At 35.2% G+C, this 24,308-nt stretch overlaps 1 protein-coding gene across 1 annotated transcript in view; it reads right to left on the bottom strand.

The window, feature by feature from the left end:
• The window catches only part of htt (huntingtin), a 688,215-nt gene that overhangs the window by 114,700 nt on the left and 549,207 nt on the right, over nucleotides 1-24,308 (bottom strand). Inside the window, exons 47-51 of the mRNA XM_090385445.1 lie at nucleotides 21,065-21,131; nucleotides 17,501-17,764; nucleotides 10,802-10,957; nucleotides 9,078-9,265; nucleotides 1,319-1,433 (exon numbers count right to left, since the gene is read on the bottom strand). Of these exons, the coding sequence (XP_090241571.1) occupies nucleotides 1,319-1,433; nucleotides 9,078-9,265; nucleotides 10,802-10,957; nucleotides 17,501-17,764; nucleotides 21,065-21,131 (790 nt within the window). The remainder of the gene's footprint in view (nucleotides 1-1,318; nucleotides 1,434-9,077; nucleotides 9,266-10,801; nucleotides 10,958-17,500; nucleotides 17,765-21,064; nucleotides 21,132-24,308) is intronic.

Here is a 24,308-nt window from a genome sequence, read left to right as displayed (position 1 = left end):
AATTTTTTGCAGTTAATGTTCATATTTTTGATTTTGTTGATATTTGATATTTGATACTTGGAGAGAGAGAGAAAAAAAAAAAAAATAGAATGAAAACTTGTAAAGTGGGAAACTGCCAAATGCCTGTATAAGCATAATATATTTCTGTATAAGCACCCATATAAATACATTTCCATACAACCATCTATAGAAGAACTTTCATTTCTATATATTTACCCCCAGGGGCTCACATCTGGTGAGTATGGGCTTGGCACAACCAGGATCCTGAGCTGGATATCATCATTCTTCTCTTTCTTGGTGATTCCTTTCTACTTTTTCTCTCTCTCTCTCTCTCTCTCTCTCTCAGGGTAATAGGGAATATATATTTTTTTTTTGTTGGTGCTGCATAAGCCTCAGGCTTCCTTGCACCATATTATTATTAATAATAATAATAATAAGCAACTAAGAAGAATATAAACAAAAAAGGAAACAGAGAAGAGATAGAATAAGATTGCTAAGTATTATCTTCTTCACGGAATATTTATCACTACAGCAATTTGTACACAGAATTTTTGTTCAAAAAAATTTACCATCATGATTATTTTTAGTTCTGCTTGAACGATAATCATAAACACACACACTTACACTTTGACTTATAATGGGAAATCTATAAAAGTTAATATTGATAATATTAAATATAGAGAAATTCCAGTAATGCCAAGTCAAATGAGCAACCTGAAGCAGTTATGCAAATCTTTGTTTCATAGTTGTTACTGCTTACAACATACCACCTCAGGAATGACTTCAGAGTGACTTGTTTCATCCTTCTGTATTTCAATGCAAGATATATCACTCAACAAAGGAGATAAAGATTACATGCAACCATGTACCAACTGATGTATCCATTGCATTACAAAACTTATTTTTGGAACGTGCATTAATTTTTTGTTGGGTGGAATGGTAGCTTTCTCCTCCTCCACTTCTTCTTTAGAACTGATCTCGACATTGTTGTTCATTCAGTACAGTAGAGAACTCGGTGATGTTCATTACCAAGTTCCCTGGGTCACATTAACAACCATTAATCAGTGCTGGATGAACGATTTTTTTATGTAATATTCACATACAAGATAATTCCACAGAAGTTGCTGTCAACATATAGTAGAAGAGTAATATGATGGAAAGAAGTGAATATAATTTCCTAAATTTACTTTGTTTAATTTTTTTAACCTTTTATTTGGTTTTCAGATTTTCTCAGATGTTACTTTTACTCTGTATACCTGATTGTGTCACACACACACACACACACGCACGCACCTAATAAAAATATTTATCAACTAACCTGAAACACTTTTTGACTAAAATCATTTTCAGCAACTTCACCATGATAATTTTCAATAATATAAAATGCTACAGCCCACATGACTAGAACGTGGTCTTCATTCTGACTACTAGGCCTATAAATATAACAGTTTTTTAAAAATTTTTAAAAAAATAAGGACTGGAAAATGCAGAATAGTATTTTCAGAAGGAAAGACAAAACACAAACAATCTGAAAAGAGAAATAATATAATACACTTATTTCATATAATTAGAAATAACTTTATTCTAAAACTGATGTTTTGTTGAAGTTCTGTCATCTCTACATTTAGTTTTGAAAGTGGTGCTTTAAAAAAAAAAAATTGTGCTGTATGTTGTTCGGGTTGTGACCTTTGATAGCCCTTGGCCTGGAATGCTTACACATCTAAGCTGGTATACTGCTTTTGAAAAAATGTATAAGGTTATTATTGATCAGGAGGCTGTTATGTCTATTGATTCACATCAAGTGTCTTCTAATGAGAAGCAACTCCTGGGAGAAGAGGTGGATGCAAAATGTTGTCCTTCCCATACACATCATTTCTGTATCCTGACCTCTTTTCCCAAGCTTCTGATTACTTTGTTCAATATAGCAACTGCTATTAAATACAAGTGAGCTCACATTGTTTAATGCCATCTTGTAACAGAAGAAAATACGATATTACTTTCAAATAATACCATTAAAACGAAATAAATGACAGTTTGCATTCAGCATTTCTTGATTACTATGTAAGTAAATTTGTAATAAATGGATGCAATGCATGTGCCTAATGCCTATGGATGGATCAATTACAAAAATCAATGAAGCTAACAAACATTATCAAAGAAATGATTTCTTACAGAAAAACACGATGATTTACTTGATAATAGTTTTCCAGGCTGAAAAGCAATTAAAACAAAAGATCAGAAACTTACTTTGTGCAAATAGTTAATTTTTCTGCTCCCATCCTTTCTACATGCGTATATCATCTTAAGTTTGCTTCAACTTGACCTCTGATTGACTATAACTTATCCCAATATTATTTTCGCTCATTTATACCAGGGTCTTGTCACTGCTTCCATCTGTTAGTTCCATTTTTTTTTTGTTTTTTTCTCTTAAAACTCCTATTTCTGAAGATTCCAATTTTTGATCAATCTTTTTATTTTTTATCCACCTGTCAGTTCAGTAGATTAAAACAGACTTTAAAACTGTATTATAAACAGCTAATTTTGACTTTCTCTTTCATGCCAAATGAATTTGTTTGACTGGCTTTCTATACTTCCTGTTTTATTATTCTATTGTTTATTTCCATGTTTAATCTTCTCTCTTCATTAAAGATTATTACTAGATAAACAAAATTACTCTAATTTGTACCAATTTTTTGTTATTTAGTTTAATCTAAATTTTTCTTCTCTCCTAACTTTCATAACTTTTGTTTTTGCATATATAATTTTCATGTTAAAATTGTTTACAACCTTTCTATCTAATTTGTTTATTCAGAAATTCTTGAAGATCTTGCAAGCTGCTATTTAACACACAATATTTAATAATGATTCAATTTTTACATTTCCCACAGAAATATTTTGTCAGTAACTTATATCCTTTTATTAAAGGTCCATGAAAATTAAAAAAAAAAAAAAAAAAAGTGGTGATAAGGTAGCGCTGCCTCACTAAGGTTAGCCCTTAGTCAAAAACTATTTTCAAATGCTCACTTCAACCTCATAGCGAGTTTGTTTTTTATACAAACTTTTTATACAAACTTATAAAAATATAAAAAATATTTTATATTTTATAAAAATATAAAATATTTTTATACAAAATATTCTTTCAATGACATTTTTCTAAAATTTGAAAGAGTAGAATTATAGGTTTTTCACATCATATGCTTTTCCAGATCAACTAATCCTAAATACAGGTTTTTGTTATGTTTCCATGCGATTCTTTGTCTTAGTGTGAATATTTGATCCTAGCATCCTCTGTTTAGCCTAAAACTTGACTGTTTTTCACAATATACAGTAGTGCTCAAGAAAAATTGCGTCACCTCATTTTGTAGATTATTTGTCCTTATACTGGCAGCTAATCTTTCAGAAATAGCTGAAAGAACATAAGTAATAACGGCATACATATGAAACTATTAATTGTAGAAAATTTTACTTTTATGTCTTATGGGTAAATATATAACGAATAAGTGTGCTTTTCTCCAAAATAATAGAATGTTATTAATGGTTCATTACTTTGCTCATACTAGGACAACAGGCAGCTATATAACCAGAAAACACAATAAAGTGCACACTAATATTTCATTGGCTCATCCCTTGCTTTGATGACTGCTGTACATCGTCATGGTATCGACCGGATAAAGTTCTGAATGTATTCCTGGGAAATCTCGTGATACCAAACATGGATTAATGTCTCCTGTAGCTCTCTAAGGGGTTTTCGTCTCTTTTGGATTACTGAAACACCCATTTCGTTCCAACAATTTTCAATTAGATCGTGGTCGGGACTGTTCCCAGGCCACTGTTTATTGTGTGAACTGATTTAGCCTTCAGCCATTTTTGCACCTATGGACAGTAAAAGACAGCAAAATAAATTACATTTATTTTAAGCAAGAGTGTGACATTCCATAAATTTAAAACTTTTGCAAATTTTGCATAGTAGTATTTACAGTTTTGGCTCTTATGTCATGGAGCAGAGTCATCACGAAAAATGCAATTGGCAACATCTCCACAGTGATCTCTAATTGTGGGAAGTAATTTTGTCCCAAGAATGTCCTTGTACACCTCAGCATTCACTGTATCCTTCACAAATTCAAGATGACCAACTCTTCTATGTGAAATACAGCCCCACATCATTTGAGATGCGGAATCTTTTGTTTGGAGACGTATGGTCAGGATGAAATTCTTCTCCTCCTCTTCATCTGCTGCCAACAGTCTGCTTGCCTTCTGGACCATGCAAGTTGAATTTTGATTCATCAGAGAAAATAACATATTTCCACTTACCCTCAAGACCAACAAGCATGCTCTTTGCCCACTTTAGATGGTGGGCTTTCATTTTTTGCATCAAAAGTAGCTTTTTTTTCCCCTTGGGCAACATGCTGATGAGAAAAGGCATCTATGTACCCAGTACTTGCTTTACTCCTTTATCCTTCTCCCATGAACATTTTAGATCTGTTGATGAGGATCTTCTGTTTTTGACATGCAGATGAACCAGAAATCTGTCCGTGGATGTCCACTTCCTTTCTTTCTATTTAGAATACCAGTTTCTGAAAATTTTCATAATAAATGTACTACTATTTCCTCCCCCACTCTGGCTTTCAACATTAAGTTCAAATTTTGTTTACACCCCCACTGCCTTTCCATACATAATATTTTCCACTTTTCTACCTTTTCTACTTGAGAAATAGAGATAGCATCCAAAATTCCTCAATTTCAATCTTTTTCAGATGTCTTCAGCTCCTTCATCTGAATGATCAATACTTTTATCATTCAGATGAATTATCAACATATTTACTCCATTCTTCTAACATCCTTTTCTTCTACTTTTAACTTCACTCTTATCATTCCTGATTATTAACTAAACAGCATTTTCCCCATCTTTCTGATACCTGTTTTCTATATCTTAGCCTTCTTGCAATTTTCTTTATATTCCAATAAGGATTTATTAGATTAAATTTCCCAAATATTTTTAATAAAATATTGTTTTAAAATTTCTGCTAAGGCAATTAGGGCCACAGGGTGTAGTATATTGGATCTAAAAACTGTATATATTCTATGGTCAGTTTGTCTATTTTTCTGAAAAAAACTAAGTTTTTTGGAGAAAAAACATGCAACTCTCATTCAACAGTAATTAACTTCCTCTCATCTTAACAGAAAGTATGCCTCAACTTCAGCTAGCAATGAGAATCAGTCAGACTGCCTTTTGCACATGTGGGAGGACAATGGCATTATTCACTGAATAACCTGCAAGATTGTTGCTGTTCAGAGAATTTTTGACACAGCAGCAACTTAGGCCTATTGCATCTGAAAAATGATATTGTGAATATATAGATGACAGGGATGACTATAGTCTATTAAACAGACCTATTATTTTTAGAAATATGAATAATTTGTCATGAGTTGCACTTCTCTTATTAGGCATATTAATGTCTGGGAGGTCCTCCACATTCCACTTGAGATTAGACTGTTTTTGAGACATTTGGGATCTTTTATGAGCAAGTGCTTGACAGTAAGTAGGACATGACAGTGAAGACACTGTGGAGATTCATCTTTCGTAAGTAAATGTTATAGTTAAATGAGCATGCTCAATGTGTACTCTTACAAGGACAACTTCCGTGGTTGTAGATCAAGTTTCATTTGGAAAAGTTTGTTGTTCATTGGGTTCTGCCAAGTGTGTAACCACTGTTGTTTATATGCCTGTTTTATGACAGATTTGTAATCAATATACAGGATTAGGTAGAATGAAGTATCCAGATTTGTCAAGTATTTTTTGCAGCTCAATAAGCACAGTCATTGAATGGGATGCCCATAAATCCAACAAAAGGTTACTTCTCATGTTTTCGCTCTTTGTATCAATCAGGTTTAAAATTTGAGAAGAAATGGGTGAATAAGACTGGATTTATGCTGTAAGGCTTGCATTACCATTTAGTGAATCTGTACATATGAGACATTTTGAGAGTTTAACTGTTCTATTACAATCAATATGGCGGCGTTGAGTTCAGCAGTGTTGTATTGAGAAAGTTGCTGCAACACCTATGTATGTTCAAATTTTGGATAAAGCAGAGTAGATTGTATGTACTGTATCTGTATTACAGGTAAGGAGGCAAGGACTTATCCCCACCCAAAAACAGTCACGGCATACTGGACATATCTGTTATGAAGGTGTCATCACAGTATGCTCAATGAAAACTACTTGGGTCAATTCCCAAGATGGTATTATTTTTAATAATTGTATTCCGGCTGGTTTTTTTATCTTAGGTTTGTTTTTGTATAAGCAATTCCACTGTGGATGCAAAAGACTTTGGCACACATTGGATGATTTGATGGCTTTGGATTTTTGCAGCAGTTTACCAGTAAAGTCTGTCTTCACCATGAACCTCTGCATATAAATTTTGATCACCATATACCTACACTGGAATAATGGGACATCACAGTCCAATCTAGATTTTATCAGTGCTTTGTATAAATACAGAAGGTGCAATGGCGAGTGTCCCACACTACCGCAGCTAGCACTCTATACGTAAGCATGTTTAGCTTTTGTAGGCAGATTGTGCAAAGGTATTTAATATGATTTAGAAAGGTAAACTTGTTATTGAGAGTTAGTCTAAGAAGGTGGATACTGTTTGTGAGAGGTACCAGGTCACTTTCAAGTCTCATTTCAGGATCGGGATACATTTTAAGCTTTTTACCAAAGTGTACTGTGGCTTTTTTACCCTTTTTTTGTTTTGAGATTCTGTGTACCTATTATCTTTGGCCCAAGTTTCTATTTTATTTATTATTCCTTGAAATAGACCTTCAATCATATGTATGTACTGCAAGTTATACATCATGTAAGAGCTACACAGAGATACGTTTTAGCTATATCTGATATGTGTTTTGTAAGTTTATTCTTACAGAAAATAAAGGACCAAGCTGTGTGAGATTCCCTATTCTTGGCTGAATGCTTGTGAATATATATTTTGGTATTTGACCTAAAAGGTTATGCAGCTTAAGAAGTTTTTTATTACAATGAGCAGGTCATCCCTCAAACCATAGTCACAAAGATCTTTTAGAATGCCATACCTCCAGGTGGTATCAAATGCTTTCTGAATGTCAGGCATATCATAATCAGATGTTCATTGTGAAAGGAAATCAATAAAAATATTTAGTTTGGCTTTTATCAAGATGTCCAAAGTTGATTGACTTTTCAAAAACCACATTTACATAAATCACTTAATAAGTGATTTATTTCCAAAAACCATGATGCCCTATTGTTAGCCATTTTTTTCCAAGTTTTTTTTTTTTTTTTTTCTACGCAGCTTGTTAAGTCAATATAATGATAGTGAATTGGATTTGGGTGGTTGTTTCTTGGTTTGGAGAAAGCAAGAACACTGACATGGCACAAGGCATCTGGGTAGCAGTTTTCTGTTATACAGGAGTTTTAAAAATGAATTTGATAGTATGAACCAGAGCTGTAATGCTCAATACATTCTATGTTGATATCAATAATGACTTGTACAGGCAAACAGGCGCAGCACTGTTGACTACCCAATACAATATGGGCCAACCCGGAACAATATCTGGCATGACCATGTGTCGCACGCTTGCATGTATGGGTTATACCAGCAGACAACCTCTACGGCATCCTCTCCTAACAAAGGTTCTTCGACATAAAAGACTTGCTTGGTGCAAAGAGCACGCAAGTTGGACTTTAGAAGACTGGAAGAAGGTGTGCTGGTCGGATGAGTCACGTTATTTACTCCACACTGTGGATGGTCACGTATGGATTTGGCATCAACAACATGAGGCTCTTGATCCACCATGCATGGTATCAAAAGTGCAGGCCGATGGAGGCAGCTGTATGGTGTGGGGCATGTTTCACTGGCAGGAACTTGGACCCCCTGATGCATGTGGAACAACGTATCAGTGGTCTCCGCTATTATCAACTGCTTGCTGACTGTGTACACTCCGTATGTTACACTTTTTCCCGAATGGCGATGGTGTCTTCCAAGATGACAATGTGCCAAGTCATTGGGCACTAGTGCAGGAATGGTTTGAGGAACACAGTTCTGATTTCCAGCATATCGATTGACCTTCGAACTCCCCCAATATCAATCCCATCGAGCACTTGTCAGACACTATGGGAAGGCATATCAGGCATCTGGATATACCAATCACCTCCATACCTGCATTGCTGACCACATTACACACAGCTTGGTTGGCCATACCTCCCGAATGCTTCCGACATCTTGTTGAATCAATGCCACGTCAGATAGCTGCTGTACTGAGGGCAAAAGGAGAACCTATGAAGTATTAGGTAGGTGGTCATAATTCAGTGATCACTCAGTGTATATGAGTTGTATAAAGGTGTTTCCTTTCCTTTCTTTTAATAAAATAACTTCTTTACTTTAAAGAGTAAAAGGAAACTGTGAAAATTAATAATCTTTAAGCTATATGTGATATTCTATCACATATAGCTTACATATGAGAGAAGGCACTCTGAAATCATTTTGAAATTGTTCTAGTCACTCACTCAGTACTTGGAGCCACAACTTTCAAGGGTGCCCAAAAAAAAGCAAGGTTACATGAATACATGGAGCTCAATTAGCTCCCCCCTGGACATTCTCTATGTATACAGCTACTACTGATTATAAAGAAATATTACTGTTGCTGACCAATTCCTCATGTCTGAACAGTACTTGGGATTGCAGCATTATAAAAAGATTATGCCCACTGATAGCATAATAACAATAATATGTACACAAACATACAGGACTGATCCAAGATATCTTGTAGCCTCAAGCAAATTAACTCACTTGAAGCTACAGAATATACAATACATACAATAAATAGTTTCTGTAACAGTTTAGTATATTTTATATTATTAGTTTATTTAATCTAAAGATCTAAAGTTAGAAACGTAATTATTCTTTACTGATAACTGGCTATTATTAATACATAATTGTTTTTGAGTTTTTCTGTTCACAGTAAACAAATAATGCAGTAAGGATGAAGAATTTGAAAAAAGCAGAAGATAATAAAAGAAACAATTAAGGGTAATTAAAACTTACAAACTGGAATTGTCTATATGTTTTAAAACATAGTCAGATGCAGTTGGTAGCAAAGGGAATGATTCATCTCCTTCTCCCTGTTCTAATAAATACAGAAGTCCATATAATGATGCAATACGAGTTGGTAGGAATGTACTCTTCAAACTAAGTTCCATTAATTTTCTTAACCTTTCCAGCATATCTTGTTCCTAGGGAAAAAAGTTACAGTATAGCAATTCTCAACATCAAGCCAATTTTAATTACTTCTGATAAATGAGCTTTCCCTGCACTGTTTCATGATACATGAATTTTTCATATTGTTTTCTCTGCATGACAATGTTCCCTTGATATTGGGCACGTTGTCATGCAGGAAAAACAATATGGGAAAGAAACACAGGGTTTAATAACAATTAAACTGCTTATAGGAGCCAATAATTATAAAGGAAAACAAGGTTGCAAATTTTGATAAATAAAAACAAAAAAAAATAATAAAGGTACAATTATTACCTCTAAAAATTTAGAGATCAATTTTTAGAGACAATACAGCAAAGCTACCTTTCAGCTGTTTGATTGTGATGATGGAATATCTAGATATTCTATCACATATAGACTTAGGACACGGCTTTCTACTGCTGCAAAAACGCTTTGTTTTCACTCTTTATTTATGGACAGGGAAAACACAATCAGTAGACTATTATGAGAGAGGTGATCTGGTTGGATGGGATGGCACTGGCTTTCAACCCCATGGCTTCAATTCTTAACGACCTGTAGAGGCCTGCCAGAAGCACAAGGGAGGATTTCATGCTGCTTGGTGTACCTGTGTTGGCTTGAGCAACTGGGAAGAGCAGTTACTAATGATCTTCCCAGAGCTACTGTTGCACTGTTAGAAGTGGCAAACTTCAAAACTCAGTGCCAAACATTACAGAAGAACAAATCTGGATTGGGGAGAGCCTCCATTGTTTTTGATCTTGGAGCTAGATTTTGTTATATAGCCGATATCTCTAAATTCTCTTTTTCAGCTTTGCGTTCAATGTGTAGAATCTCAAGCTGCCCCAGGCCAAAGTGATGCAGTGGAAAATCACAATGTCCTCTCCCCCATTGTTCAAGAAAGTGTCATTAAGACCATCAATTTCTCAAAATTGGCAAATGCTACATTTGGGCAAATAACCTGGTAGAATTTTTACTTTCAGGACAGCATCCTGAATATACAGAATTGTGGGGGGCGAAGTGGCTTTCACTATTTTCTTGATGATCCAGTTTCCCACCACTGGGTAGTAAAGAAATGTGAATGGGTTTTTTGTCGATGGTAAGTAAAACATACATATAAAATTCTGTGTATAAGGCATATGGGGCAGTCATTCATGGTGAGGGTTAGCTTAACATGCAGGATTCAAGTCCTAGTTCCTGGGAGGTACAATCTTGAAGAGCTGTCAGAGTCAAGCCTCCTTTCCCTGTGCGGACCTCGCAAGGAAGGGGGCAGATTTGTGACAGTAATTTAGAATCTTGTTATTTTTATTGTTGTTATTTATCAAACTTCCAGTTATGCTACCTTATTATCTTATGTAAGCTCCTCCAAGCAGTTTACTAGTTATAATTTTTTTTTCAAACAGAGTGCAGAGTTTTTTCTTTCCCATTGTTTTAATATGTATTATTTAATAATAATTTTGGTCCTGTTTGTTCATAGTACTTACTTGCGAGAAAGAGTAAGTTCAGATTAAAAAAAAAAAAGTCCATAAAAGGCTCACCATTCCTAATACTGCTGCAGCTTTACAGATTCCAAATATTAAATATTGAGCAATTACTTCATCTTCAGCTGGATGTACTCGCTGTACATCTAACAGAGTATCCAGCATCCATTCAAACTGTGCCCTTTCCATAAATATATCAGAGAGAATAACTACCTGAAAAGGATAAAAGATATGAAAAGTACTGGAAATTTTTAATAAATGAATAAAAATATTTTAATAATGAGGAAAAAAACTGGAAAAGTAAACTGCTTTTTTATATAATACCATCATTTTCTTCTGAAAAACGTTAAAAAAAGAAAAGAAAAGAAAAAAATATAACACACAATAAGAAATATATTAAGCAGATAAAGGCTTTTCAATATAGTCCAAGCTGAATACAAGTTTTCTGCTACTTCAACACAGAGTAATTGATTTCATTCTTATACTTGGGGCAGACCTAAGCTGAGCTTGGATACAGTTCTTATATAACTTAGCATCATATCAATTAACTACCATAAATTATTTATCAATCAGTGATGTCATCCTTATTACCTATAAATATTCATCAATCAGCAAGTTTTCAAAAGCACATAACTGGTATACTTCATGCAAACTTCTGTAATTAATAATTAAAGGAACATCACCCAAGTAAATTGTATAAGGCAGTGATGATCAACCTACAGCTGCCAAGAATATAATATTCTTGGCAGCTGTTCATATGGGCCCTTTAACATTACCAGTAACTTTAAAAATAGGTGGCTAAGACTCCTCAGTTTGATTTTAGTAAAATAGCAATCAGTTGTCTCAAATGTTGTGTGTGTGTGTGTGTGTGTGTGTGTGTGTGTGTGTGTGTGTGTGTGTGTGTGTGTGTGTGTGTGTGTGTGTGTGTGTGTGTGTGCATGCACACAACATTTAAAAATATATAATTATTAATTATCCTACATGTCATCTATATTTATACACAATCTTTGGCATTGAATTTGGCATGGAATTGGCATTGAAATTTGAATTGTAATTGCTTTTCAAGTATTGGTCAGCTCACATTAGTGAGATGTTTGTGTTATGTTTATGAGAGAATTGAGTGTGGTGAAAGTTCATGCTGACTGTAGTAGGTGTGCATTGCTGATGTATTTTTTTGTGTGCACACAAAAAGTGGGTTGTGCCTTGGTTTTCCAAGCGCCACACGGCTAAGAGGGCAGATGAACATAACAACACATCCCAACACTACACTATACAAACCCTACACTTACACATACATAGTCTGGCCTTTAGAGTGAACTCTACGCACCAGATATCTGTGGAGTTGGAGGAGGGGGGGTCTCCAACTCCACAGATACTATGTGGAGTTGGAGGAGACCCCCAGTGCCACCAGACAATACTATGAATTCAAATACCAGATGTATTTGAATTCATAGTATTTTAGTTTCACTTGGATAAAAATTGCAACAGTTCTGTTCTTTAATGCATGGTGCTGTAAGTGTAGCAAGTATGGTTTTCTAATATTAGTTAAATATAAAAGAAGCAAACTAGGGCTAAATTAAGCAAAAAGTACTTCTATAATGTTCTTTATTAAAAAAAAAAGTGTAAAGTGGACTCCGAATGTAGAATTTTTCAAGAGAGGTAGAAAGATAAATTTGTGTTTCTATGAGTGGCTTTGTGTTTAATTTATAGTGAAAGTATTGCTATTGCTAAAGAATATAACATTCTTAGGAATTACAATTCAAAGCACTAAGAAAAGTAAGTAAACTGAGAAGAGAAAAAATTGTGACTTTAAAAAGGGAGCTTGATTCACAACAGAATATTATCAAAACACAATCCAGAGATGAGATCATTTCTCTGCATTGCATGCAAACCTTTTTTGATGGGTAATTCATAAAAAAATGTTTGCAAAATTCAATACAAGAAAAAGAAACTTCTTAATACTGTAAGTTTGTCTTGTTTAACAACAATGCAACCAGTTGAAGGTATTAATAATGACCAAATCAACTCAAAAACAAAACAAAAGAATTTGAAAGCTTTTGTTTAGCACTGCACAAGTGTAATGACACAAGTGATACTGCTATTAATTGTCATTTGATGCATAACAGAATCGTTTTGAGTGGTCAAAGAACTGGTTTAAAAGTTTGCATGACAACAACTTTTTTTTTTTTTAGTGTGTATGTGTGCACCATGAAGGAACTTGAGATGCCCTGGACAAAACTGAAAGGTGGGGGAGGGGGGGGGTGAAAACAGATGGAGCTCCAAATATGACTGGAAAAAAAATAAGTTTGATTGGTAGAATTTGGTAAAAAATAGACACACAAAATCCAGAATTTTATATGGAATTCACTGCATCAGTAACTTTGTGGAAAAACTCTGAAGTTAAAACATGTTATGAAATTTGCGGGTGTCAGTTTTGATTTGTTGTGGCAAACTGGTACTACAACTTATGAAAAATAAAAACTTTGTTTTGATCTTATGGACTTAATGCCCATTTTAATATTTTTTGTCAGGAATTAATGCTGAATATGAATCGTGGGACAATGTTGAAGTATTTTTTAGCTTTGAAGCTAGAAATAGAATTTTTCACGAATGAGAAAGGCAAAGTTGCGGCTAAACTTAGAGAGGAAAAGTGACTTTAGGATTTGACATAGTTTTAACAGCCACCAACTAAATAAACTTAAATATCAATAAAAATATGTTTTCTGATAAGGTCAGGGGTTGTTGCAGCTTTGGAAATGAAGCTGACACTATTTGGGAAACAGTTAGCCAGTGTTTCCTAAAGTGTGGCAGTGTAATAATGGTGGTATTCAAAAGGTGCCAGAAAATAAATTATAAAAACTGTACCAGAGTTCTATTTGCTGTCGGATGCACTTTGACATAAAGAAAATTAGAACTCCAAATTTTGTTAAAGTGGCACTAGAGGTTAGAGACATTATAACTGCACACAGTTCACTTTCACAATTTGTTTTTTCACAAAGTGTTTGTCAAGGATGGACATGAAACAAACTGCAAGTGCTCTCGTGTGAGCCATACATATTGTTACTTTTACTGTTACTGAAATGAAATAATAAAGTGAGTGTACATGGTAAAAGCCTGTATCAGTTGTTCATTGTGCTTATTCTGTTAAACCCTGTTATGATGGAATGGTGGCTAAAAATGGGATCTCTAAATAAAACATTAAGAAATTGAGAAGGACACATGATTTTTAGTGATAACTGTAACGAAAAATGTATTATAATTGTAAATATGAAGGGGCCAAATTAGTGAATTTGGCTTAGAATGTCCATGTGAGTACATTGAGAATGTCAGCAGCAAAAAAAAAAAAAAAAAACCTCAATGAATAAGAACCATTTCCACTGTGTGATTTGTTATGAGACTCTCATAAATGATAATATGAAACCATCCTACTCATGTGCCATTTTGATAATAAATAATACCATAACAAATGAGAATTGCTGTAAATGGGCACAAGTACCATATTTCCCCATGTATAAGATGCACCTTAATTTTGGGGGCCGAAATTTGAAAAAAAAAAAATGTATTACATAAAGTTATTGAACTCAAGTTTTATTCATCATAAAATTCATACAACTCCTCATCACTGTCAAAACTCCCATCCATTAGCTTGTCCTCATCTGTGTCTGATGACGAATCACTGTCTTCATATATTGCCTCATCCTCAGTTCCATCTATGGCATTTGAAATGTCACACTTCTTAAATGACTTGACAACGATCTCAATCTTGATATTATCCCAGAATCTTTTCACCCAGGTACAAACTTCTCCTATAGTTGGTTTCTTCACTCTTCCTGCTGGTGTCAAATTGTCCACAGAAGACTTCATCCATTGGTTCCATTCGTCTCTCATGGCAGCTTTGAAGGGTTTGTTAATGCTGACATCAAGTGGTTGGAGTTGGGATGTCAAGCCTCCAGGTATGATGGCAAGTTTTGTTTTTTGCTCTGCAGTAATCTTCTTTGTGTTTTTTGTTATGTGTGCCTTGAACTGATCAAGCACCAATAGGGCAGGTTTGCGTAAGAACCCACCTGGTCTCCTGCTCCAAACTTTCTCAAACCAGATATTCATCCCATCCTGATCCATCCAACCCTTGTCATGAACGTGGACAATCACTCCTCGAGGAATGTCTTCTTTTGGCACTGTTTTGCATTTGAAAATCAGCATAGGAGGCAGCTTGGTTCCGTCGGCACAAGAAGCTAGAACAACTGTATAATGGCTCTTTTCATGTCCACTTGTCTTCACAGTTACAGTTTTCACCCTCTTCTTATCAACAGTTCTGTTACTTGGGACATCAAATTGAAGGGGGACTTTGTCCATATTTGCAATCTGTCCCAACTCAAACTGATGTGTCTTCCGACATTGAATGACAAAACGATGAAATTCAAGGACCTTCTGCTCATAGCTTTCAGGCATCTTTTGGGCAAGTCTGCTGCATGTATGCATGCTTAGTCCATTCCGTTTCATGAACCTGAAGCACCAACTGTGTCCTCCTTTGAAATCAGTAACTTCTTTTTCATCAGCAATTCTTCTTGCCTCATGCTGAACCATCTTTGTGGATAGAGGAATTCTAATTGCCCTTTGCTCTTCAATCCATATCTTCAATTCCCCCTCTAAATCAGGCCATTTTGCTGACTTGCCTCTCATGGCCTTCTTCTGCCGTGGTATTTTCAGTAGGGGTTTCTTCTTCCCGTAGCCAGTCTCGGATTGTTTTCTCAGTTGGAGGAGGACCAAACTTACGTTCAGCAGCACGATTTCCATTCACTTTTACAAACTGGATCACTTTTAACTTGAATTCAGCACTGTACGAAAATCTTTTCTGAGCCATTTCTGGGCAGAACGTGGCAACACGTAACCTAATATACCTGGTAACAAGTGTGAAACAATGAGCGCAAAGACAACAAGCACGAAATGCAAGTAAAAAAATCTACAACCCAGTTTTTAGACCCCAAATTTTTCGAAAAAGGGTGCATCTTATACATGGGGAAATCGGTGTATCCAAGGGTCCAAGAAAAAATGTGTAGCGTGACAGGAGGTGAAAATGTAAGTGTTAGAAATTGCTTAGTGTATTATACTTATTATTAATGACGAGAGGTAATAATTACAGCAAAGGTATACTGAAACTGTGTTTGAGAAAACAATGCTATTCTGCACTGCTTTTCTATCCTTACTGTCTGTAATGCTATTGTGTACTGATAAGAGCTCAGGCTTGCAATCACCTTAGAAATGACTACATTTATCCATGAAACATCCTAAAATTATTAATAACATTTTTAATCAAATAGCATTGCCAAGAAGGCAAATCCATTATTCACAAATCAGTAAGATTTTTTTTAGCTCGTTTTCACTGTAAAAGTACCCTGTTCATCCAGGTAAAACTCATAATACCCTCTGACAACTGCTTTTTCTTATTAAAAATTTGAGAAATCTCCAATGAACAGAGTCAAAGTGGCTGCCAGGTACCAATGAGCATTTAAAAAAAAAAAAAAGCCAAAAAGTTAATTAAGATGGCTGACACATGCTATAAGAAAATTTCAAACTAAATAAAATAATCTTATTGTAAGCATTATCAGTACCATTTCTAGATTGACTGAAAAGGAAAGGGTTTCTCTTAAAAAAATTTTGAGAAATCTCTGTTGGACAGACTCAAAGTGGCTCCTAGGTGCCAATGAGCTTTCACACAATCACCTAAAAGTTAATTAAGACAGCTGACATGTGCTATAAGAAAATTTCAAACTAACATCTTATTAGTAAGCATTATCAATACCATTTCTAGATTATTGTAATGACTAGAAACAAAGGGCTTCTCTTAAAGAGTAGGCCTGCTACTGAAAGATCAAGTACTCCTTGTGAAGCTCTTTTACCAAAACCAGAATGACTATATGGAAAACACTGTGGGAATATCAGTGCTTGAACTCACTGTGCCAAAAACCATTTGCTAGTAATGTAATGTACTTATGAATGCACAGCATAGAAATCATAAATTCTCTGGCTGTGCTGCCCAGATCAGTTTAAATTTACACATAATGCTGTTGTTTAGCAGGAATTATATATTAATTTTTTTTAAATGAACGTGCAGCCTATCAGAAGCTCCAAAACTGCATACTTCTAATAGATATTTCTGAAACCAGCTGAAATAAATGAATTATGAATGGATGGGGAAAGGAAATGTGATCTGAGTAAGATCAACAAAATAGAAACACTGCTGGTATTTTTTCAGAGCACTGTTTTTTCAAGACAATATTTTCCATATAGTCTACAAATGATGGTAGTCCTAGAGATGAAATCAAGAATAAAAGCATGTGTCCCAAAAATTTTATAGGCAGTAGATTAATTGCATCTATTAAGGAGACAACCCATTCATCCTTCTTTGGGAAAATGCACCACTGCATACTTCTAGTAGATAAGCACTACAACAGTGTTTTTTTTTTTTTTTTTTGAACACAACAGCATTTAGTAAAATTCAAAAGTTATTTATGACTGTTCTACTTCAGGGATATGTTATGGTACTGAGGATGACTTTCAATAATCTAAATATTGTAGCACGCACACACACAAATAGAACACTCTGTCTAACTACCATCTTTGCTAAAGTAAACTAGCAAAGATGGTAGCAAATGTGTGTGATGCTGAGAAGCAACTCCCATTTCTATTCAGAGCTTTGGACAGTATATAAAGACCTTCTAACTGCTCCTAGTATATTTTTTGTAGTTTAGCACTTACAGATCTAGCAACTTCAGTTAGTAAAGTCAATGGTGTCTTGGGACAATCCTGTGGAGATAACCATTGACTATATAGGTCCAACAAGAAGTGAAGACAAGAATGAATGTCAAGTCCTGCAGCTGCTAAGCTTTGTTCCCTTTGGTGAAAACTAGCAGCACCTCCTAAAGTTGCAGACAATGGACTAGAACCAGATGACACAGACCCATCATGATCTTCTCCCTCATCTAGCAGTCCAGCGGCTGCATAAAGATATTCCAAGGAAACCTATTATAAGGAGGAAAATAGTCAGTAAGTTCTGAAATATACTCATCTTTGGATTATTAGTAAAATGTTAATATTATAAGAATTTTAGTATTTTATGTGGAATACAACTAGAAGGTACAATTAACTATTGAGAACTTTTATCTCTGTCATGTGTTGTGTTTACCGAACCAAAATCAAACCAACTATCCTGTATATCAGTGTTTAAATGCCTTATTTATTTATTTTTTTTGAGGAGAGAAGAAGAAGGGTAAAGCTTTATATAATTACTCTGAGCATTTTAACTTTCTTTCCTGAATTCTTGACTTTTAACAACTTAATTTATTTTGGGGGATTTAATGTCCTCAACTCCAACTTTAGCAAGGAAAATTTTAATATTTTGAGTAAGTGGATAGAGTTATCTATAACCCTAACCTTACATAATATATTACATCAGTGCATTTGTGTTAGATTATTAGAGACAGTAAGTTGTTAGGCATCTCTACCTTCTGGATGGGTGCAATTTAAAATTTTCCTTGCTAAAGAAACCTTAAATGTATGCAGTAGGTGTAAGTTCTCATCTTGATAACACAAATCATATTTCAGCATTAATCTTCTCTTTTAGTTGATTGATTGTTGTTCATATCTTCATACTTGAAATTTGAATTTCAGGTTTTAATTTACCTGAAAAATATGAAGATATTTTTTCAGGTAAAAAATATCAGAAATAACTAACAGAGATAATATACTCTTGCTGTTGCAGATTGATTAAACTGCAGCTCCAGCTGAAGAGGTTTAAAAATTCCATTAGTCTAAAATGAGAAGTTTATTATTAGCCATATGGTGCAAGGAAGCCTGAGGCTTATGCTGCACCAGCCAAAGAAAAAAAAAAAAAAATCCCCGCATTACCCTGAGAGAGAGAGAGTCAGAAGTAGAAGGGAATCACCAAGAAAGCGAATAATGATGATATCCAGCTTAGGACCCTGGTTTTGCCAAGCCCACACTCACCAGATGAGCCCTTGGGGTTTCCCACTTTTTGCTCATTTGGAGAGCCAAATGAGCAACAAGTGGGAAATCACTATACTGTCACAGAGGAATCCTTTTACAATAGAAGATAAGCTAGAACCAAGGAAAGGGTGAAAAAGCTGTCATACAAGGAAGCAATCTTTTCAATTAAATGAGCTAGATGAGAATATGTTGCATTATCTATGAATGCCAACTGTTACTCCATTCAAAAGAAACCTGATCAATAGCAATTTATGGCACCTGAAAATAGTCTAACACTGCTCTGGCAGTAGGCAGAAGGGATGATTCTACTGCATGAATGTGTATCTGGTTAAGTGCACAAGTATGCAATTAAAAAAAAAAAAAAAATACACTAATTTTTCTTAATTGACACTCTTCAATGGATCTGCCAATCTCAATTTCTGAGACCTATCCTGGAAAATGCCATCAAGCAAAGTTGGTGATCAGTCAACTTCCAGTTGTGGCTGACTAATCACTTGTGCCAATCCCAGACAATTGAGAATCTAAACTGTCATCTATGAAGAGATGATAATTTTGGCAGAGAAAGAGAGAGATATACCCAACTTGTTTAGGGAAATCTTTGCTGAATTTTTCAATAATTTTGAAAGATTGCATGGCTTGTTTATGAGTTATTTAAGGTTTAAGTAATTTAATTTTCTGTTATGAATGAAACCAAAATTCATACAGTTTACCTGCATTTGATTTTGATCATGGAGAAACTTTCTGCTCTCAATGAAGGCCAAGTGCTGAGTCCTTGGTGCTAAGGCTTGAGCTTATATCCAACTTAGAGACATACTTTTATCCCAGATTCTGCCTAAGTTGCTAATAGCTTTTTAAACTGAATAGCATCATTAGAATAGATGAATCTGGTATACTTTTAAAATTTTAAATTTCAAGCACTACAAGGATAGCTGTTTTGAAACTTACTGACTCCTCATCAGCTGGATGGTGGTCTCTATTAGGAAACATATGAAAGTAAAATTTCCATTTAAAAATGAAACTAAGTTTACCTTTAATCCCTAGAATGCAGATGTTTATAACTGCCTTACATTGTACAATACTATAAGACTGCAGTAGTATTTCAATGCAGTAGATGGAATAAAACCAAAATTCGTATGCTTTAACTGCATATGAATTTTGAAAGACATTCTGTTCTCACTGAAGACTGAGCATCAAGAACTGAGAGTTAAAGCTTGGGCTTACTCGTATGTTCAAGTTAGAGACAAATACTATTACCTGCTTACTTAAGCAGAACAGTAGATAACAGTGCTTGTCTCTAAATTGAACACATATCCAAGCCTTAGCATCATGTACTTGGTGTTTTGTCTTTAATGAGAGCAGGAAGTCTCTCCATGATTGAAATCCTATGTAGGTATAGATATTAACTGCATTAGATTTCAAATATTTGATTTGAAACAACTACTACATTGAAATACCCATGCAATCCTATAGTACTGTGAACTGTTTTACTATCCAAGGGTATTGCCATTTTGAATTTAGTTTATTTTGGGAAACAAAGGATTTTATATATATATACAGTAAAAGCTGCAAAAAGTTCCAGACTTAAAAATAACTCCGTGTAACCATGTCTGTTATGAATGTTGTTTATTTATTTATTTTTAATTAACTACCACTGTGACTAAAAAAAAAAAAAAAATCAACCAGAAATATTTATACATGGTATTTTAGTGTTAGTGGCAGCAGTGGCAATTGATCTAAGTTAATAATACATAATACGGCATACACACACACAAAAAAAAAAAAAAAAAAACACCTGTCCAAATGCTCTAATAATTTGTCTAATTCTTTGAATTTATTCAAACTACCTACTTCCACAACACCAGATGGAAGTTAGAAGTCTGAAAACAAATTTCCACATGGTTATCCTACAACCATCCTTAATTTAAATTTATGCCCTGTCACGTGTGTTGTCCAAGTAAAAGGAAGGATGCTATTAGCATTGAGCTTACTCAATCCATTCAAAGCCTTAAACAATTCAATCAAATCGCCTCGCAAGTGACTATCTCCAGACATTACAATTTGCAGGAATAAAGTTTTCCTTACAAGAACCACATCTTTCCTAAAATGAGGCATACAGACATGTATGCAGTACTCAGATAAAATCTAAAGTTGCGAAAATTAGGTGTGAAAATTAATCCATTTAACCACTTAGACTACAAAGTAGGAAAATTATTAATATTAAAATTATTGACCTATAAAATCATTTTAGACAAAAGTTATTCATATATGGCTATGCCATACGTGTACAAAAAAAAAAAAAGAAAAAATTTTTGTTACCTGTCCTAAAGAATATGGAGTATGACCAGCTACTCGCTCAGTACTTTTTGCAAGAAGATCATCAGTTCTGCAATAAATTAATAAATAAATATATATATATATACACACACACACACACACACACACATATAGAGGGTGTCTCAAAAATATTGGGACAAACGTTTAGGGGCGGTAGGTAACATCTAAAGGAATGTGAATCACATAGGAACCCATAACTGGAAACGTCACCATAAGTCGGTACATGGCGCTGTTCATCAGTTTGCGAGGGGGAAAATTTCTGGTTTACTCATTTAAGCAGTAGTTGGCGCACGAAGAGCATGCATCAATATATGAACTGTGATTTGATTTTGATTTGATTTCGATTTTATTGGCGCATTAGCAGCTAGGTATGAACTGTGAGCTGGCAGACATGCACCGAGTGTATGAATTAGCAGAGGGCCCACACGGTGTGCGCCCCCATGTGGCACAACATCGCTTCGCAATAAATGTGGGGGCAGGTATGGTCGGTGACTGCTTAGTTGGCCCATACCTGTTACCATCCTGCATGAACTCTGCTAAATATCGGATCTTTCTTGAACAAGTTCTACCAGGGTTACTTGACGATGTTCCAGCAAATGTGAGACGCAACATTTGGTTTCAACATGACGGGGCACCTACCCATTATGGAAGGTATGCTCGTGACCATTTGAGCAGGCATTTTGGGCATCGATGGATTGGCCATGATGGGCCCATTGCCTGGCCCCCAAGCTCACCTGATTTATCGAGCCTTGATTTATTTCTGTGGGGGGGCCCTCAAATCTATAGTGTATGAATCTCGTGGCGAGACTCGTCTGCGCTGCTGCCACTGTCAAAGAAACTCCAGGTGTGTTCGACCGTTCCGCCAATCTATGCTGCGTCGGTGTCACGCATGCATTGCATCTCATGGTGGAACCTTCGAGCATCTGTTGTAACATCATGAAATGCACCCATCTCGTGCTCCAGTGTTAATATTATGTCAAATAAATGTTTGCCACTAATTACTGTCTTGTGTCATTTCTGCTTCTTGTGCCTCTGCTACTACTTTCACATGATGTTTCCAGTTATGGGTTCCTATGCGATTTACATTCCTTTAGATGTTACCTACCTCCCCTAAACGTTTGTACCAATATTTTTGAGACACCCTGTATATAAATTACTATAAACTATCCAAATAAAAGCAAATGGAACAAACCTAAGTATGAGTAGTTAGAAAGAATGTAGGGGAAGGGGTTAACAGATTTTTAAAGCAAAAATGAATGATAATAGTATTAGAACAAGCCATAAGATACAAAGATGATGATGGTGCTGCATTGGATGGGGGAACCCCTTCCTGAGGTTCAGTCTATTAGTTTCCTTCAAATAGTATATGGCTCCTGGTTTTTATATTCCACTTTAACATAAAAATTAAATCCTTTCAATGTCTTGCACACCTCAATCAGATCCCCTCAGAGATACTGTTTCTAAGCTCTCTAACCAACACCTCTGTAATTTTTCCTCATATGGATGTCTCTTTGATATTTGTACTAAATGAGAAGTCTATCTTTGGTTATTTGAAAAAGGTCAATGTCTTTTCTCAAATGCAGCCTCCAAACCTGAATATGATACTCCAAATGCAATCTCACTATTGATTTGTATGAAGAAACTAACTTCTTTTTTCCTGGATTGAAATGTAATGCAATGCAATTTTATGAAATTTTATACCCTGTGCACCCACCAGGTATAAAAGATTTGAATCATGATATACTTGTCCTTGCGGTTGTCACAGATATTCTCTCAGATATAACAGACAAGCTGTACTTGCTACCTGGGAGTCTAAAATGCTGACAGAACTGATATTTGGGTGACATTTCAAGCCAAGTGGACCCAATTTCGGCGAAGCTCGGACAGTCTGTGACAGCCAAATCCTCTGCTTGCATCTTCACAATAGTGGGACTCTTAGTAATAACCTCCATGCACAAGCACTGTGCGTGACCACCCATTCCTTCATGTGGTACCCACACCACATGAAGGAATGACTCATCACCGGTGCAATACCACCACTTTGCTTACTGGAGACTTTAAGTGGTGAAACCCATGTTTAGTCTCCAGTGCTAAGTTCTGATTAACCCCCCCCCCATCTCTTCCATCATGCAGTATGACTGATGACTTTTGAAGTTATGATGAACATCATGATGAGATCCAATCTTCTCTACATTTCGAGGGTACAGCTCTAAAACGGTGTTCGCAGGCTGGCAGCTAGTTAGTACACCAGACCAAACCTACTGGTAACTCTTTAGGAGGCTTCTGGATCAGCTAGTGTATAATCTTGCTACCTCTACTCTGCCAGATAGTGACTGAAGGTATTTTGAATAGTGTGTATGCAGGGGGCATTGTCGAGGCCATATGTCAAGGATCTGGGTATATTCTTACCATTTGTATGTCATATCCAAAAATTTCATTATTTCATACAGCACGTCCCCACGCACTTTTTCTTACTATTGAAAGCACCATGAATTGTCAAACTAATAGAGTAAGCTTATCTGCGAAGAGATCTCAATCTCCCAATCGCTTCCTAGTTCATTTCCACTTGAAGTCTGCCAAACTCCATGTACTTTTTTGACAAAATCTCAGTTATCGGTTGATTCAACTACTGCTCATCTAAGTTGCCCACATGTTGCATTTCCACTATATGATTCCTTTTACCCCAAAGGTGGTACTTGTGCATATGTCTGTTCCGATATTCCTTGTCAAAGACAGGGAATATCGGAACAGACATATGCACAAGTAATTTGGAATCTCCTCTTTTCGACCTTCTCTGGCTTAAAATCTCTATCTCATTCGGTCAAATGCATCTGTTGTCTATACCGTTCTCCCAACTCCACTAATCACTTGGAGCTCTTTGATTTCCTCTCTTTGCAACTTGACTTTCTCCAGTCCAACTTTCCTAACAGTGAGATAATTTTCCTTAGTGATTTTATTGTTCACAACTCCAGCTGGTTTCTGTTTTCTAGTCACACCAACCCAGCAGGTCGAGATGCTGAGGCATTTTTTATATTTTAGCAATAAATAGACTCATACACCAACCATGAAAATATAAGTATTTTACTGTAACTAAAATATTTACAAATAAAATAAAATAAATATTTACAAAAACTGTTATTATATTAAATTAAATTATGTACATTGTAAAAAAAAAAAAAAAACTATGATGAAATCCTTGCGATAAAATATATTAAAATAAACCAGA

Source organism: Mastigoproctus giganteus, chromosome 11, assembly GCF_048544385.1.
Source record: "Mastigoproctus giganteus isolate SK-2022 chromosome 11, ASM4854438v1, whole genome shotgun sequence".
NCBI lineage: Eukaryota > Metazoa > Arthropoda > Arachnida > Uropygi > Thelyphonidae > Mastigoproctus > Mastigoproctus giganteus.
The sequence above is the reverse complement of the archived record's forward strand: the minus strand, read 5'-3'. Positions and strand labels throughout refer to the sequence as shown.